At 40.9% G+C, this 17,572-nt stretch overlaps 1 protein-coding gene across 2 annotated transcripts; it reads left to right on the top strand.

The window, feature by feature from the left end:
- The first annotated feature begins 684 nt into the window (after positions 1 to 684).
- On the top strand, positions 685 to 15,828 carry LOC112259330 (beta-1 adrenergic receptor). 2 transcript variants are annotated; one of them, XM_042326685.1, is made up of 3 exons: positions 685 to 1,192; positions 1,847 to 3,283; positions 15,162 to 15,828. In XM_042326685.1, exon 2 carries the CDS (start codon positions 1,884 to 1,886, stop codon positions 3,261 to 3,263), a length of 1,380 nt encoding a protein of 459 aa, XP_042182619.1. In that variant the 5' UTR covers positions 685 to 1,192; positions 1,847 to 1,883; the 3' UTR covers positions 3,264 to 3,283; positions 15,162 to 15,828. The 2 variants fall into 2 exon arrangements, with proteins under 2 accessions (XP_042182619.1, XP_024289812.1); XM_024434044.2 differs by lacking the exon at positions 15,162 to 15,828 and having other exon boundaries at positions 686 to 1,192; positions 1,847 to 3,864.
- The last annotated feature ends 1,744 nt before the right edge of the window (positions 15,829 to 17,572 follow it).

Genomic DNA, 17,572 nt, shown 5'->3' with positions numbered 1-17,572 from the left:
GGGTTGGTGTTCCATGTCGGGGTACAATTACCACTAAGACAAACATGTCTCAGAAAGGGAAGCCAGACAGGCAAACACTTGATTTGAATTCCTCCACAGAGGAGACATGCAGCATGAAGCGTAAGACTCTCTAGTTTATTCAAAAGATTAAGAAGACCAAATGCAAGATTGTCTCTGCACTGAGAACTGCTGCCTAATTTAACGTAACTGCAGCTTAACTCCATGATGAGATGTGAATAGCTATGGTCATTGAATTCACATGAGATTATAAGGTCAATACCATCAGCAAAAAAAGAAAACAATCTTCAATTTAAGTTTTTCAGTCACCGTGAGGTCTGAGGGGGGAAAGTCTGAACTCTTAAGATAAGGGTTGAAAGGTCAGTGAAAATGGTGTGCCTGGGTTCTGTCTCTCCTCCCTGTGTGAACCTTCACACACTGACTTCTTCCCCCTGCTGGAGGCTATGATCTGGTCTTAATGTCCATGTACTCTTATCCCCCTGGCACAGCCAGAAGAGCACTGTCCACCCCTCAGAGCCTGGTTCCTCTCTAGGTTTCTTCCTAGGTTCCTGCCTTTCTAGGGAGTTTTTCCTAGCCACCATGCTTCTGCATTTGGGGTTTTAGGCTGGGTTTCTGTATAAGCACTTTGTGACATCTGCTGATGTTAAAACAGCTTTATAAATACATTTGATTTGAAATGGTCTGTGAGGAAAGTTTATCCACAGCCTGAACCTGAACCGCACACTGGTGGACTGGAGATAGTAACAAAAGTCAGGCATATAAAATATCCATGGAACAGAAGTCAAAGTCTCCAAAAGCCAAGGCAGAAGAAAATGGGAAGAATCATCAGTTTGCTATCTGAAGTTTCTGAAGACTGTCAACCTATAGCATCAGCTTATACCATGGGAAAACTGGTGAAGACTTCGATGTTGTTTCATCTGTCACACAGAAAGCAAAAATAAGAGAAGCCCTTTTGCAATAGACAAAACCACAGAGTTGGCTCTGCAAGATACATTTAGGTCACACTGCATGTGCATGGAGAGAGATGAGCTAGAAGGCTGCTCTGCATGAACAACTTCCGTACCAGAGATCATAACTTGTTGAATGTTTTGAAGTGGGACTGTTTTTTTATTATGTCCACCACCAAGGTGACATCAAACCAACAAACAAACTCTCCGGGAGCACCTTCACTCAGGTATGGTTGTTGTGATGTATTCACTTTTCTCTACTGATAGAGTTGTTATTATTGGAGTATTAGTTTATTTTATAACAGTTCATTCATCATAATTAATCATCTATAATAGAGTCAGTAGAAAACAGACATACAGTGTACATATTAAAATGCTTGAGTTTAATAAATTCAAATGAAAAAAAAAATTGGAGGTACTAAAAGTTTACTTATAAGCATTATTTATTTAGGACGCTTTTGGATTATCCAAACCTTGCTTTTTGTCTTGCTATTGTTGTTCTCTTTGTCAAGAAAAAAACTGAACAAGGTCCAACAGTGGAGAAGACATGTTGCGGCAGATCTAACTTGTCTGCTGTGAGCTGCTGCAGTTTGACAAACTTCTCCTTATTTTCCTTCGTCTTGATGATCAAGCCATCAAATCTGGATTCCACCTAGTCAAAGTGCTATGATGCAAGCATATTATGCACTTTGCTCATCAAAATCATATCACTTCAAGAATATAATGTAAAACTCTGAAAGAACTGAAAGTGGATTAGGAGAGTAAGAGAGAAGCTATTGAGGAACAGACTGCATGCTTTTATTTCACCTGTTTGACCTGCTAACTAGAAACTGAGCAATCACTTAACATGTGATTAAATTATTCCCTCTCGTGTCCTTCAGGGCTTTCTGAGTGGTCGTCTGACTGACTGTGTAGAGTATGAACAACCACAGTTCTGGATCGTACCACCTTCCGGCTGAACCATTGGTGATGCCTGTTCTGGTGGTAATTATCTTCGTGACGGTTGCTGGCAACCTACTGGTCATCCTCACCATCGCCCGCACCCTCCACCTCCAGACCACCACCAACATCTTTGTCATCTCCCTGGCCTGTGCTGACCTTATCATGGGCTGCCTGGTGCAGCCTCTGGGGGCCTCCCTAGTGGTGACGGGGGACTGGCTCCTTAGCGGCACAGCCTGTGAGCTCTGGACATCCATGGATGTCCTCTGTGTGACAGCCAGCATTGAGACGCTGTGCACCATCGCTGTGGATCGCTATATCGCCATCACACGGCCTCTCAGGTACCAGTCTCTGCTTGGGAAACGTCAGGCGTGGCTCTTGGTGTGTGTGGTGTGGGGTGTGGCAGCCCTCATCTCTATAGTCCCAATCATGAGCCAGTCGTGGCGTGCTCATAACGACACCGGGAGCATGCAGTGCTACGAGGAGCCACACTGCTGTGACTTCATCACCAACATGCCCTACGCCATCGTGTCCTCTGTTGTGTCCTTCTACGTCCCCCTGCTGATCATGATCTTCATCTACAGCAGAGTCTTCCTCATCGCCACACGGCAGGTCAGGCTTATGAATGAAAACAAGCTGCGTTTCCTCTGTTGGTGTGACATCCCCCCATCAGAGTGTCAAATAGTCAGCCCTGGGAGTCCCAATGGCAGGGATGGGAGCATCACTGGCAGGGCTGTGAGTCCCACTGGTAGTATCACTGGCAGGGCTGGGAGCACCACTGGCAGAGCTGGGAGCATGAACAGGACTGGGAACAACGGCAGGGCTGGGAGCAGCTTCATTTTCGACTCCATACAGTGGAGAAGCCAGGGCCGCAGGCACACTCGGGTAACTGTTATAAAGGAACACAAAGCCATCAAGACCCTGGGGATTATCATGGGGACCTTTACTCTGTGCTGGTTGCCCTTTTTTGTGTCCAACATCATCAAGGTGTTTGACCCAGATATCCCCACCAGGGAAGTTTTTATTCTGCTCAACTGGCTGGGCTACCTGAACTCAGGCCTCAACCCCATCATCTACTGCCACAGCCCAGAGTTTCGCTCAGCCTTCCGGAACCTTCTATGTTGCCTGTGGCTCTCTAAGGTGGGGCTCAACAGAGTCTTCAAGGGGCTGTGGACTAGTTCCATGTTGGAGGAGAGTAGAGCCAATGCAGGGACACACAGCTGCCAGGGCCTGAGACAGGGGCAGAGGCAGGGGCAGAGGCAGGAGCATGGACTGGGGCAGGAGGGACTGTCTCTGCCGCTAACACCCATTCAACACAGTCCAGACGGAATGGATGTCACTGACACAGCGACAGTCTGAGAGAAAGTCACACCTATATGGTATATACAGCATGAATGCACTAGCTCTATTTGGTTGATTGCATTGTTGGCTTCATCAAATTTACATGATACACAAGGGTTCAAAAAGGTTTTTTCGGCTGTCCCCATAGGATAACTCTTTTTTTGTTCCAGAGAGAACCCCTTTTGGTTCAATATAGAACCCTTTTGGGTTGCATGTAGAACCCTCTGTGGAAAGGGTCCTACATGGAACCCAAAAGGGTTCTTCAAAGGGTTCTCCTATGGGGAAGGCAAAAGAAGCCTTTTAGGTTCCATATAGGACCTTTTTTTAAGAGTGTACAATTCACACATTTAGAGATGAGGAATAAGGAACAAATGCAAATACCTGTATATATATATATACACAGGTATCTTCTGATTATCACTACAGCAACAGCTTCCAGGAACGAAACAATATTTACATCTTACAGTTATTCGGAAAATAAGCAAAAGGAATAAAACAACAAGATGTACATAACAACTGCCAAGTGGTACAGTATATATACATATACAGTGGGGAGAACAAGTATTTGATACACTGCCGATTTTGCAGGTTTTCCTACTTACAAAGCATGTAGAGGTCTGTAATGTTTATCATAGGTACACTTCAACTGTGAGAGACGGTATCTAAAACAAAAATCCAGAAAATCACATTGTATGATTTTTAAGTAATTAATTTGCATTTTATTGCATGACATAAGTATTTAATCACCTACCAACCAGTATTGCTGCAGAATGCTGTGGTAACCATGTTGGTTAAGTGTGCCCTGAATTCTAATTAAATCCCCAACAGTGTCACCAGCAAAGCACCCCCACACCATCACACCTCCTCCTCCATGCCTCACAGTGGGAACAAAACATGCAGAGATCATCTGTTCACCTACTCCGCGTCTCACAAAGACACAGCTGTTGGAACCAAAAATCTCAAATTTGGACTCATCAGACCAAATGACAGATTTCCATCGGTCTAATGTCTGTTGCTCGTGTTTTTTTGGACCAAGCAAGTCTCTTCTTATTATTGGTGTCCTTTAGTAGTGGTTTCTTTGCAGCAATTCAACCATGAAGGCCTGATTCACTCAGTCTCCTCTGAACAGTTAATGTTGAGATGTGTCTGTTACTTGAACTCTGTGAAGCATTTTTTGGGCTGCAATTTCTGAGTCTGGTAACTCTAATGAACTTATCCTCTGCAGCAGAGGTAACTCTGAGTCTTCCTTTCCTGTGGCGGTCCGCATGAGAGACAGTTTCATCACAGCGCTTGATGGTTTTTACAACTGCACTTGAAACTTTCAAAGTTCTTGAAATGTTCAGCATTGACTGACCTTCATGTCTTAACGTAATGATGGATTGTCATATTCTCTTTGCATATTTGAGCGGTTCTTGCCATAATATGGGCTTGGTCTCTTACCAAATAGGGCTATCTTCTGTATATCACCCCTACCTTGTCACAACACAACTGATTGGCTCAAACACATTAAGAAGGAAAGCCCCACTTTTATTCCGTTGGCTTGAATCCGCACTATGCAGCTCTTGCAAGGGCATATTTTGTACTGGCTGTGCACTGGTTTCAAAAACAATGATTGATAATGTCATGTCTTTGGCTATGCCGGATTAAGTGATATGACATGCTATTCTATAAAATAATTTCTCTGTAATTAATATTACCTGATTGAGCAAATCATGTAAATGTAATTAACTAGAGAGTCGGGCACCACAAAATAATATTTATAGAGCTGTTATCTTCCGAATAAACTCTTAAAGACCTAGTAATATTTTACATCAATAGCAGTCAATATTAATCGTCATCTTAATTCAGTCTCATCTGAAAGTTGTAAATTCTTGGTTATCTTCACGAACCCTGGCGAACAAGTTGAACCAGCAATACAAAATTGGGTTTAATTATTTATTTACTAAATACCTAACTAATCACACAGAATTACACATACACATAATTAAATCATAACTTGATTACAAATTACGTCATAAAGGAAAATGTCCCTAGCGGGCGGAACAGATATGACAGCTTGTTACACAAAAGAAAAGTGGCTGGGTTTGAGTGAAAGAGCGGGAAGACTGAGGAACGAAGGGTGAAGCTGTGCTATCATAAATACAGTATCTTATGCATTCTAAATTACCGCCCATTTGGAAAAGGAAAATGCAATAAATATTTGCTCTGAGCTGCGCTTCGGTAGGTTGGTGGTAGATGGAAGGCCGTGTTGTTCAACCGAGTCCTTTGTCCTTTGTCCTTTGAAGAATGTCTCTGGTTGTCAATTGGATACGTTGTAGTAACGTCGTTGTGTGATAGACGGGATACTCTGTCTGTTCCTTCCTAACCCTCGTTTGCATCTGCTGTTGCTAACTCAACGGCTAGGAGATATCACTTCTGTAGGGAATAAGAGTTCAAAGTTCATACCATTCGCAACCAAAGCTCACGCTGATGTTGGCTTCATTCTGTAGTTATTATCTGAACCATTCTGACATCGGACTGTCGTCCTCACGTCCTCGGAACAGGAGGTTACATTGTCATCAAGGCTTTATATCGGAAGGGAGAGGAGGGTGTGTTTGAAAAGTTTTATAGCCCATGTCCCTTCACAGGGGCGGGCCACTGATTGAGCAGAGCCCTACCTTATGAAAACCCAAATCTCACATTTTAGAAGCTAAAATCACATTTCATCCCATCAAGAATAATTTCATATTCAAACATTTAAATTGAACAACAATTCCATGTGAATCCGATAACTCTGATGTGTAGACTTTCCACTGTAGAGTTTATGTCATCTTATTATTGATGAGAATGTCTCAGATGACAACCGAACTGACATCATATTCATTAAGTACCACCGCATATGTTCAATTGGTCGGATTACCAGAATATAGTTCATTTCCCCCCACCTTTTGATGTTCCCAGAATCTCTATGTTAACCAAAGGGGTTTGCAAATGTAACATCAGTAGGGTAGAGAGAGGAAAAAGGGGGGAAGAGGTATTTATGACTGTCATAAACCTACCCCCAGGCCAACGTCATGACAATAGGCAGATTAAACTTTTTCAATTCAACCATTATTGGGTTCAAATACACATTTAGATTTGCAAACAGCCATCCACAACAACCCCAATCAATAAGCCGCAAATAGCTAATTGAGAGAGCAATAGTGTGATTCACATCAATGCGATATGTAGATATCAATAATAAGTTATATCCGTATCGCAGTAGACTTCACCACTGCTGTCATCATTACCTCCAAAAGTTTTTTTCAAATTGGATAATCTTTGAATGCCGACAGCAGTCGGACAGCAGTCGCTCCATTGGAAGACATACTGTTCCTTCCTCTTTCCTCGCGATCCATCAAACACATTGGTTGTGTCATCATAGGGGTCTCTGACTTGTGGTCAATCTCTGCTGAGGTGGAACAAACTTAAACTTGCGCCTTTTGTCAATGCTGATTTGAATATCATTGAGAAAACAGAAGTGTCAAAGATTTTTTTTCCGCAAACATCGTTTCTTAATTTAAAAGTAATCCTCGAAGTAATCCTCTAGTTTTTCAAAGTATCTGTAATCTGAATACAATATTTCTGCTAGTAATGTAACGGATTACAGTTACCGTTTTTTGTAATCCCTTACATGCAATGGATTACATGTAACCTGTTACTCCCCAACACTGGAGATACAGTAACGGTGGATGGATCAACAACAAGTGTAGTTACTCCACAATACTAACATAAATTACAGAGTGAAAAGAAGGAAGCCTGTACAGAATACAAATATTCCAAAACATCCTGTTTGCAATAAGGCACTAAAGTAATACTGCAAAAAATGTGGCAAAGAAATGTACCTTTTCTCCTGATCACAAAGTGGTATGTTTGTTGCAAATCCAACACAACACATCATTGGGTACCATTCTTCATATTTCATATACAGATCTGGGGAAGGACACCAAAACATTTTTGCAGCATTGAAGGTCCCCAAGAAAGTGGCCTCCATCATTCTTAAATGGAAGAAGTTGGGAACCACCAAGACTCTTCCTAGAGCTGACCGGCTGGCCAAACTGGGCCATCGAGGGAGAAGGGCTTTGGTCAGGGAGGTGACCAAGAACCTGATGGTCACTCTGACAGAGATCTAGAGTTCCTCTGTGGAGATGGGAGAACCTTCCAGAAGGACACCCATTTCTGCAGCACTTCACCAATCATACCTTTATGGTAGAGTGGCCAGACGGAACCCTCTCCTCAGTAAAAGGCACATGACAGCCTGCTTGGAGTTTGACAAAGGCACCTAAAGGACTCTCAGACCATGAGAAACAAGATTCTCTGGTCTGGTGAAACTAAGATTGAAATCTTTGGTGTGAATACCAAGCATCACATTTGGAGGAAACATGGCACCATCCCTATGGTGGAGCATGGTGGTTGTAGCATCATGCTGTGGAGATATTTTTCAGCGGCAGAGACTTGTCAGGATCAAGGGATAGATGAACGAAGCAAAGCACAGAGAGATCCTTGATGAAAACCTGCTCCAAAGCGCTCAGGACCTCAGACTAGGGCGAAGGTTCACCTTCCAACAGGACAACGACCCTAAGCACACAGCCAAGACAACGCAGGAATGGCTTCGGGACAAGTCTCTGAATGTCCTCGAGTGGACTACATAGAGCCCGGACTTGAACCCGTTTGAACATCTCTGGAGAGACCGGAAAATAGCTGTGCAGTGACGCTCCCCATCCAACCTGACAGAGCTTGGGAGGATCTGCAGAGAAGAATGGGAGAAACTCCCCAAATACAGATGTGCCACGCTTGTAGCGTTATACCCAATAAAATTTGAGGCTGTAATCGCTGCTAATGGTGCTTCAACAAAGTACCACTTAAAGGGTCTGAATACTTATGTAAATTTGATATTTCAGTTGTTTTTTTATAAACATTTGCAAAAATTCTAAAAACCTGTTTTTAGGGTATTGTATGTAGGTTGATGAGAGAATATACATATATATACAGTTGAAGTTGGAAGTTTATACATTTATGTTGGAGTCATTAAAACTAGTTTTTCAGCCACTCCACAAATTTCTTGTTAACAAACTAGAGTTTTGACAAGTCGGTTAGGAGATCTACTTTGTGCATGACAAAAGTAAGTTTTCCAACAATTGTTACAGACAGATTATTTCACTTATAATTCACTGTATCACAATTCCAGTGGGTCAGAAGTTTACATACACTAAGTTGACTGTGCCTTTAAACAGCTTGGAAAATTCCAGAAAATGAAGTCATGGCTTTAGAAGCTTCTGATAGGTTAAATGACATCATTTGAGCCAATTGGAGGTGTACCTGTGGATGTATTTCAAGGCCTACCTTCAAACTCAGTGCCTCTTTGCATGACATCATGGGAAAATCAAAAGAAACCAGTCAAGACCCCAAAAACAAAATTACACAAGTATAAACACCATGGGACCACGCAGCCATCATCCCACTCAGGAAGGAGACGCATTCTGTCTCCTAGAGATGAACGTACTTTGGTGCGAAAAGTTCAAACCAATCCCAGAACAACAGCAAAGGACCTTGTGAAGATGCTGGAGGAAACAGGTACAAAAGTATCTATATCCACAGTAAAACGAGTCCTATATCGACATAACCAGAAAGCCCGCTCAGCAAAGAAGAAGCCACTGCTCCAAAACCGCCATAAAAACGACAGATTATGGTTTGCAACTGCACATGGGGACAAAGACCGTACTTTTTGGAGAAATGTCCTCTGGTCTGATGAAAAAAATAGAACTGTTTGGCCATAATGACCATCGTAATCTTTGGAGGAAAAAGGGGAAGGCTTGCAAGCCAAAGAACATCATCCCAACCGTGAAGCACAGGGGCGGCAGCATCATGATGTGGGGGTGCTTTGCTGCAGGAGGGACTGGTGCACTTCACAAAATAGATGGCATCATGAGGTAGGAAAATTATGTGGATATATTGAAGCAACATCTCAAGTCATCAGTCAGAAAGTTAAAGCTGGGTCGCAAATGGGTCTTCCAAGTGGACAATGACCCCAAGCATACTTCCAAAGTTGTGGCAAAATGGCTTAAGGACAACAAAGTCAAGGTATTGGAGTGGCCATCACAAAGCCCTGACCTCAATCCTATAGAAAATGTGTGGGTAGAACTGAAAAAGCGTTTGCGAGCAAGGAGCCCTACAATCCTGACACAGTTACACCAGCTCTGTCACGAGGAATGGGCCAAAATTTACCCAACTTATTGTGGGAAGCTTGTGGAAGGCTACCCGAAACATTTGACCCAAGTTAAACAATTTAAAGGCAATGCTACCAAATAGTAATTGAGTGTATGTAAACTTCTGACCCACTGGGAATGTGATGAAAGAAATAAAAGCTTAAATAAGTCATTCTCTTCTATTATTCTGACAGTTCACATTCTTAAAATAAAGTGGTGATCCTGACTGACCTAAAACAGGGAATTTTCACGAGGATTAAATGTCAGGAATTGTGATAAACTGAGTTTAAATGTATTTTCCTAAAGTGTATGTAAACTTCCGACTTCAACTGTATATATGTATATATTTTTTTAATCAATGTTTGAATAAGGCTGTAACGTAACAAAATGTGAAAAAATTCAAGGGCTCTGAATACTTTCCGAATGCTCTGTAAACACAACATGTCAAATGTGCCATGATTTAATTGTGTGTGTGTGTGTGTCTGTGTATGTGTGTGTGTGTGTGTTTGTTTGTCTTGTTTGTTTGTTTGTTTGTTTGTTTGTTTGTTTGTTTGTTTAACCAAACACGATTTTCTGGTTTATCTTCAAGTAGACTCTGCGTTCCAGACAGGTGGATGTTCGGTTTCTCAAGCATGATGACAGGCTGCATATTCTCTCCACAAACGCTTGGGATGTAGGGGCAGAAACCAGATCCAGCACCACAGGGTAGAGCTTTGGATAAACAGCCATCCTTGCCTGACAAAACTGGAGACTTGAATCTGTAACCATGCCCCATTTACCTCTTCCAGGTATTTCCGCAGCTCACACTGGGCACTTAATTCCCTGCCAGGTTGACCCTCCCCCTAAGACACAATCTTCGATGCAACAAAGCTATATTTCTGAAGAACTGTGGTCGAGATGCTTGCTGGATTCAAGGTGCTGGCACCTTTGGGGGTCCTGCTGCTCCACGGCTGTACTCTCTGATTTGCTGAAGTACAAAGACTCTGCTTCCCTCATCAGTGGCTCCATCTCTGTTGAGCAAAGTGCCAGAGACACTCTTGGGTCCATCAAGCAAGCTGCTGCAGGGGTTGGATCGAAGTTGGCTGCCAGAGGATTCAGTTTGAAGTTGGTCGATGTAGATTGTAAACAGCTCCAGCAACTTCACAAGCTGCTCTAGCTTGCCCCAGTCAAGCTCTGTGCTCGCCCTCGGATTTCTTCCATTAGCTAGTGATAGCTAGTGACAGCTAGTGACAGCTAGTGATAGCTAGTGATAGCTAGTGATAGCTAGTGATAGCTAGTGATAGCTAGTGATAGCTAGTGATGATGATGCACAAACTAGGCCTATTTGAAATATTTGCATCTAACTTGCAGCATTTACCCACCATATTTACAAGCTCAAAAACCCCATTAGAAAAAATGCTTGTAAACCCCATTTGATTTTAGCCAGGTAGAAAAAAACTAAAACTAAACATAATTTATGATGGTTTTTATTTGATTTTAGTTCAATTTGCAGTCAAATATAGTACTTTCAGTACATGTTTTTGAATTTAAATTTTTACTTTAGTTTACTAAATAGTTATTGAATTTGAGTGTTTATTTTAGTTGCAGTTTTCATTTAATAGAATAACCTTGGTACCAATATTGTAGTTACACTGCATTGTGCATGTCAATAATTTTAGTGCCACCATATTACCGGTACATATCTTAGCATTCTAATAAAGGAAGTGGTTGAGTGCTGAGAATGTTAAATACATCAACTTCCCACGCCTCAATATGTGTATGTGGGTGGAAACTCAGTGGGTGAGTTTCAGTTGATAAACCACAGTAGCTTCTGTTTGTCCCTTCAGTGCCACCTGGGCATGTGCAGTGTATATACAGTGGGGCAAAAAAGTATTTAGTCAGCCACCAATTGTGCAAGTTCTCCCATTTAAAAATATGAGAGAGGCCTGTAATTTTCATCATAGGTACACTTCAACTATGACAGACAAAATGAGAAAAAAAATCCAGAAAATCACATTTGCAAATTATGGTGGAAAATATGTATTTGGTCACCTACAAACAAGCAAGATTTCTTGCTCTCACAGACCTGTAACTTCTTATTTAAGAGGCTCCCCTGTCCTCCACTCATTACCTGTATTAATAGCACCTGTTTGAACTTGTTATCAGTATAAAAGACACCTGTCCACAACCTCAAACAGTCACATTCCAAACTCTACTATGGCCAAGACCAAAGAGCTGTCAAAGGACACCAGAAACAAAATTGTAGACCTGCACCAGGCTGGGAAGACTGAATCTGCAATAGGTAAGCAGCTTGGTTTGAAGAAATCAACTGTGGGAGCAATTATTAGGAAATGGAAGACATACAAGACCACTGATAATCTCCCTCGATCTGGGGCTCCACGCAAGATCTCACCCCGTGGGGTCAAAATGATCACAAGAACGGTGAGCAAAAATCCCAGAACCACACGGGGGGACCAAGTGAATGACCTGCAGAGAGCTGGGACCAAAGTAACAAAGCCTACCATCAGTAACACACTACGCCGCCAGGAACTCAAATCCTGCAGTGCCAGACGTGTCCCCCTGCTGAAGCTAGTACATGTCCAGGCCCGTCTGAATTTTGCTAGAGAGCATTTGGATGATCCAGAAGAAGATTGGGAGAATGTCATATGGTCAGATGAAACCAAAATATAACTTTTTGGTAAAAACTCAACTCGTCGTGTTTGGAGGACAAAGAATGCTGAGTTGCATCCAAAGAACACCATACCTACTGTGAAGCATGGGGGTGGAAACATCACGCTTTGGGGCTGTTTTTCTGCAAAGGGACCAGGACGACTGATCCATGTAAAGGAAAGAATGAATGGGGCCATGTATCGTGAGATTTTGAGTGAAAACCTCCTTCCATCAGCAAGGGCATTGAAGATGAAATGTGGCTGGGTCTTTCAGCATGACAATGATCCCAAACACACCGCCCGGGCAACGAAGGTGTGGCTTCGTAAGAAGCATTTCAAGGTCCTGGAGTGGCCTAGCCAGTCTCCAGATCACAACCTCATAGAAAATCTTTGGAGGGAGTTGAAAGTACGTGTTGCACAGCAACAGCCCCAAAACATCACTACTCTAGAGGAGATCTGCATGGAGGAATGGGCCAAAATACCAGCAACAGTGTGTGAAAACCTTGTGAAGACATACAGAAAAAGTTTGACCTGTGTCATTGCCAACAAAAGGTATATCACAAAGTATTGAGATAAACTTTTGTTATTGACCAAATACTTATTTTCCACCATAATTTTCAAATAAATTCATAAAAAATCCTACAATGTGATTTTCTGGATTTTTTTTTCTCATTTTGTCTGTCATAGTTGAAGTGTACCTATGATGAAAATTACAGGCCTCTCTCATATTTTTAAATGGGAGAACTTGCACAATTGGTGGCTGACTAAATACTTTTTTGCCCCATTGTATAACAGGCTTAACAGACGTAAGAAAGCCCTGTAGGGCCAATGAACTTTGTGTTTTCGTAAGGGTATAAAACTAATCTTTCATTTGGAAGCAGGGAATATCACTACTTTGCTGATAAGTACTGTAAGTAATTGTCAAGACCTGTTGGGGGGGAATATTTGGAAATCCTTTGTGTGATCTGTTATTAAAGGTGTGTATTTGTATTTATTATCTATTAAGGCAGCAGCTACTCTTCCTGGGGTCCAGCAAAATTAAGGCAGTTATACAATTTTAAAAAAATTACAATACATTGCACAACAGATTTCACAACACATTAAGTGTGTGCCCTCAGGCCACTACTCTACTACCACATAATATGTAGTAGTAGAGTAGTGGCCTGAGAGCACACACTACAATATCTACAACACAAAATCCAGGTGTACATGTGTATATAGTGCGTATGTTGTCGTGTGTGTGTGTGTGTGTGTGTGTGTGTGTGTGTGTGTGTGTGTGTGTGTGTGTGTGTGTGTGTGTGTGTGTGTATGTTTGTTCACAGTCCCATCTGATCCATAAGGTGTATTTTTATCTGTTCTTTTATCTCTATCACATGGTGTTCAGATATGAGCCTCTCTATCTATACCTATATACATCAGTGTATCTGAGAGAAGTTTTCATACATTCAAACTCAGATAAAACACCACAACTTTCCGTTTATTCTGAGCATCGATTTCTAACACCAGGGATCAGACAGAATAATGTTTGTTAGTTATAGCTGTGAGTACATCTTGTTTTTGTTGTGCTCTCATATAAGACTAATTGGGCACTCACTACTCTGTGGTTTGGATCGTACTGTAGATCAGAGGAAACCCTGTCTAGTTAATTCCTAGAAGTTTCATTAGGCCACTAGACTAGTTAGCTGCAGAATGCCTTGAGCATAGCAGAAGAGGTATCGATCGAGACAACTTACAACACGGAGTCATTTTATTCTCTTCATAATGACAGCATGTCTAATGTATGTGAGAAACATTTAAATGATTATACACTGTCACAGACAATTGTCTAATTTTGAAATTGTGATAAATAATTTGAGAATAGGCAACAAAAGTTAGTTTACATTAATTGGCAGTACATGTTTCATGAGAGCAGTCTTTCCAAGGATGTAGATACATCAATGCCACTATTACAGCGTTGCCAATATTTGTCATGATCGTCTAAGGTGGAAACAGTGGACCAAGGTGCAGCGTGGGGAGCGTACATACTTCTTTATTTTAAGCTGTCGCTGTCACGCCCTGGTCGAAGTATTTTGTGTTTATCTTTATTTATTTGGTCAGGCCAGGGTGTGGCATGGGTTTTTGTATGTGGTGTGTATATATGGGGGATTGAAGCTAGTGGGGTGTTCTAGATAAGTCTATGGCTGTCTGAAGTGGTTCTCAATCAGAGGCAGGTGTTTATCGTTGTCTCTGATTGGGAACCATATTTAGGCAGCCATATTCTTTGAGTTTGGTGTGGATGATTGTCCTTAGTGTCTTTGTTCCTGTCGCTGTGTTAGTTGACACAAGTATGGGCTGTTTCGGTTTTCGTTACGTTTATTGTTTTGTAGTGTTTTGTGTGTATTCGTGTTACGTTTGTTTGATTAAACATGGATCACAATCTACACGCTGCATTTTGGTCCGACTCTCCTTCACCACAAGAGAACCGTTACAGTCGCCAACAAAACAATAAACATCAAACGAAAACGTGAAGCCAACGTAGTGCTCACAGGCAACTATACATGGACAACTACCCGCAAATACATGTTGGAAAAAAGCTACCTAAGTATGGTTCTCAGAGACAACAATAGACAGCTGCATCTGATTGAGAACCACACCTGACCAAACACACAGAAATACAAATCATAGAACAAGGAACATAGAATGCCCACCCTGACCAAACCAAAATAGAGACATATAAAGCTCTCTATGGTCAAGGCGTGACAGTACCCCCCTAAAGGTGCGGACTCCGGCCGCAAAACCTGAACCTATAGGGGAGGGTCTGGGTGAGCATTTCTCCACGGTGGAGAAATCATAGAACAAGGAACATAGAATGCCCACCCAAATCACACCCTGACCAAACCAAAATAGAGACATATAAAGCTCTCTATGGTCAGGGTGTGACAATATTAATGTGCTATGTCTTTTAGAATGATAATTGAGCTGCATTACAAGGTCCACTTAGGAATGGGAGTGTGAAGGATGGAACAAGGATAAATGTAGTATTCAAATAATATTTGTGTCTCTAGGATACCCACTGGAGAAACTACAAATCATCTGGGAATGGCTTAGTGACAGATGGCCAGACAAGTCCTCACATCATAGGACTTCAGGACGTCATTGGACATGTCGTAGAACGTCATCTTGTGGCCAATCCATCAAATCAGAAAAGGTCTATGGTTTGTCAAGATAGTGCAACCCCAAATGATTCAGTTGACAGAATGACAGCAGAGTTATCACAGGCACTAAGTCTGATGTTTGCTGCCTGGTCAAGGCAGAATGTAAGCGACTGGAGTCAGACAGGGAAATTAACTCTCCAAAGATGAACTGTTGTTATAGGCTGGGTGGTTTGACAGTATGAACAATGGCATGATACTGCAGTCAATGAATTACCAGCCAGCCAGTGATACAGTGTATGTTGGAATTAACCTGAATATTAGATTGTATGAAAGGTCAATTGCAATAGTAAAGGTTATACAAGTATGTTGAATGATTGCACTTGCTGTTTTGGAAGATATTAGAATGTGAGTATAAGATGTTATGTGTGTCATAGATTTTTCAATGTGTTCATTGTCCATTGTTTTCCACAGAGTAAATGTAATATCTACAGAAGTGCAAATATACAGGGGCGGCAGGGTAGCCTAGTGGTTAGAGCATTGGGCTAGTAACCAAAAGGTTGCAAGTTCAAATCCCTGAGCTGACAAGGTACAAATCTGTCGTTCTACCTCTGAACAAGGCAGTTAACCCACTGTTCCTAGGCTGTCATTGAAAATAAGAATTTGTTCTTAACTGACTTGCCTAGTAAAATTTCTGTATAATTACTCAATACCATGTGAAAATGCATACAAACAATAGATGAGCTGGAACATCTTACAAAACAATTAGGATTTTATTGTTAGATTAATAATTTGATGAATTAGATGATACAAAGATACAACATAAAAAATAACTATTCTAGTGGTGACTGAAATCTGTAGCCTATAGAGTGAGTAGCTTAGATAGCTAATTTAGAAAATGGGATTGTCCTTTTCTCCCCTTTTTAACATTTACAAGTAACAATGGAAATCAACAACTCTGTTTGTCTTCATCTGTTTCTTTCTTGTAAGCATTTTTCCACCCTAGAGTCTGAGACCTTGTGGAAATCTGTGTTAGAGGAAGAATGTAATGCCAATTTTTTTTTTTTTTTTTTTTTTTTTTTTTTTTGTAAAAAAAAATATTAACAACAAATCAACACATAAAGCACATGAGGGAACACAAGCATACATAGATTACAAACAAAGGACAATCACGCTAGGGGGTACAATATCACATTACAATTACACAAGGACCTTAAGGGACATGCATATACTTACAATTCTAACAGCTTTTTGTTAGTAGAGCATTTAACCGTCTTAAAATACAGTTCAATTTCTTTTTGTAGGGTACGAAAATGTGGTTTTCTGTTTGTAAATTTACATTTGTGTATATGAAATTTGGCCAAAAGAATAATGAAATTAATTACATAAAAATGATTCCGCTTATTTCTATTGTATGTAAAGAATCCAAACAGTACATCTCTCCACAATAGTGTAAAATCTTCATAAATGTGTTCAATTATAAACCTACTGATGTCTTGCCACAGTTTTCTTACATGCATACAATGCCAAAAAGATGCACAACTGTTTCTGGGTGGTCATTACAAAAGGAGCAATTTGAGTTGATGTTTTCCTTAAACTTCTTCATATAGTGGTTGGCAGGATAATATTTATGAATAATTTAAAAAGAAACTTATTGAATTTTGTTAATAAGTAGGTATGTGTGTGGCAAAATACAGACTTTTTCCAACAGATATTATCAATAAATCCATTCCAATAAGGCATGACATAAGGTATAGATACAACATCCTGCTGAAACAAGGATTGTATCGCTCTGTTGTTGAATGGACCAAAAGAGAAACAAATCTTTCCTACTGATGAGTCAACAGGGTCAATAGAAGGTAGGCTCTGAGGGTCAGGTCTTGACATGTTCCTGAATAACATAGCAACACCTGAGGGAATGGCATCTAAAACAATTGCAACATCTTTAGGTGTTACAGGGACCTTGTAAAGTGATAAGAATTCTTTATAACTGAGTAAAAGACCCTGAACCAATATTCTAAAAACAGAGAGGTATTTTTATACAATATATCCCGATTATTCCATATATAATATCTGTGTGGAGAAAAATTGTGTTTATAAATTAAGGACCATGACAAGAAAACCTGCCGATGAAAAGCAGAAAGTTTCACTGGAACTTTGTCAATATTATAATTGCAAAACAACATGAAGTTAAGGCCACCAAAAGTAGAGAAGACATGACGAGGAATAAAATTCCAGATAGAAGTGGGTCTTCTTAGGAATTGTTTTATCCAATTGATCTTGAAAGTATTATTTAAAGTAGTAAAATCCAGAAAATTCAGTCC

Source organism: Oncorhynchus tshawytscha, linkage group LG09 (assembly GCF_018296145.1).
Source record: "Oncorhynchus tshawytscha isolate Ot180627B linkage group LG09, Otsh_v2.0, whole genome shotgun sequence".
NCBI classification, from domain to species: domain Eukaryota; kingdom Metazoa; phylum Chordata; class Actinopteri; order Salmoniformes; family Salmonidae; genus Oncorhynchus; species Oncorhynchus tshawytscha.
This window is presented reverse-complemented; position numbering and strand designations above follow the sequence as displayed.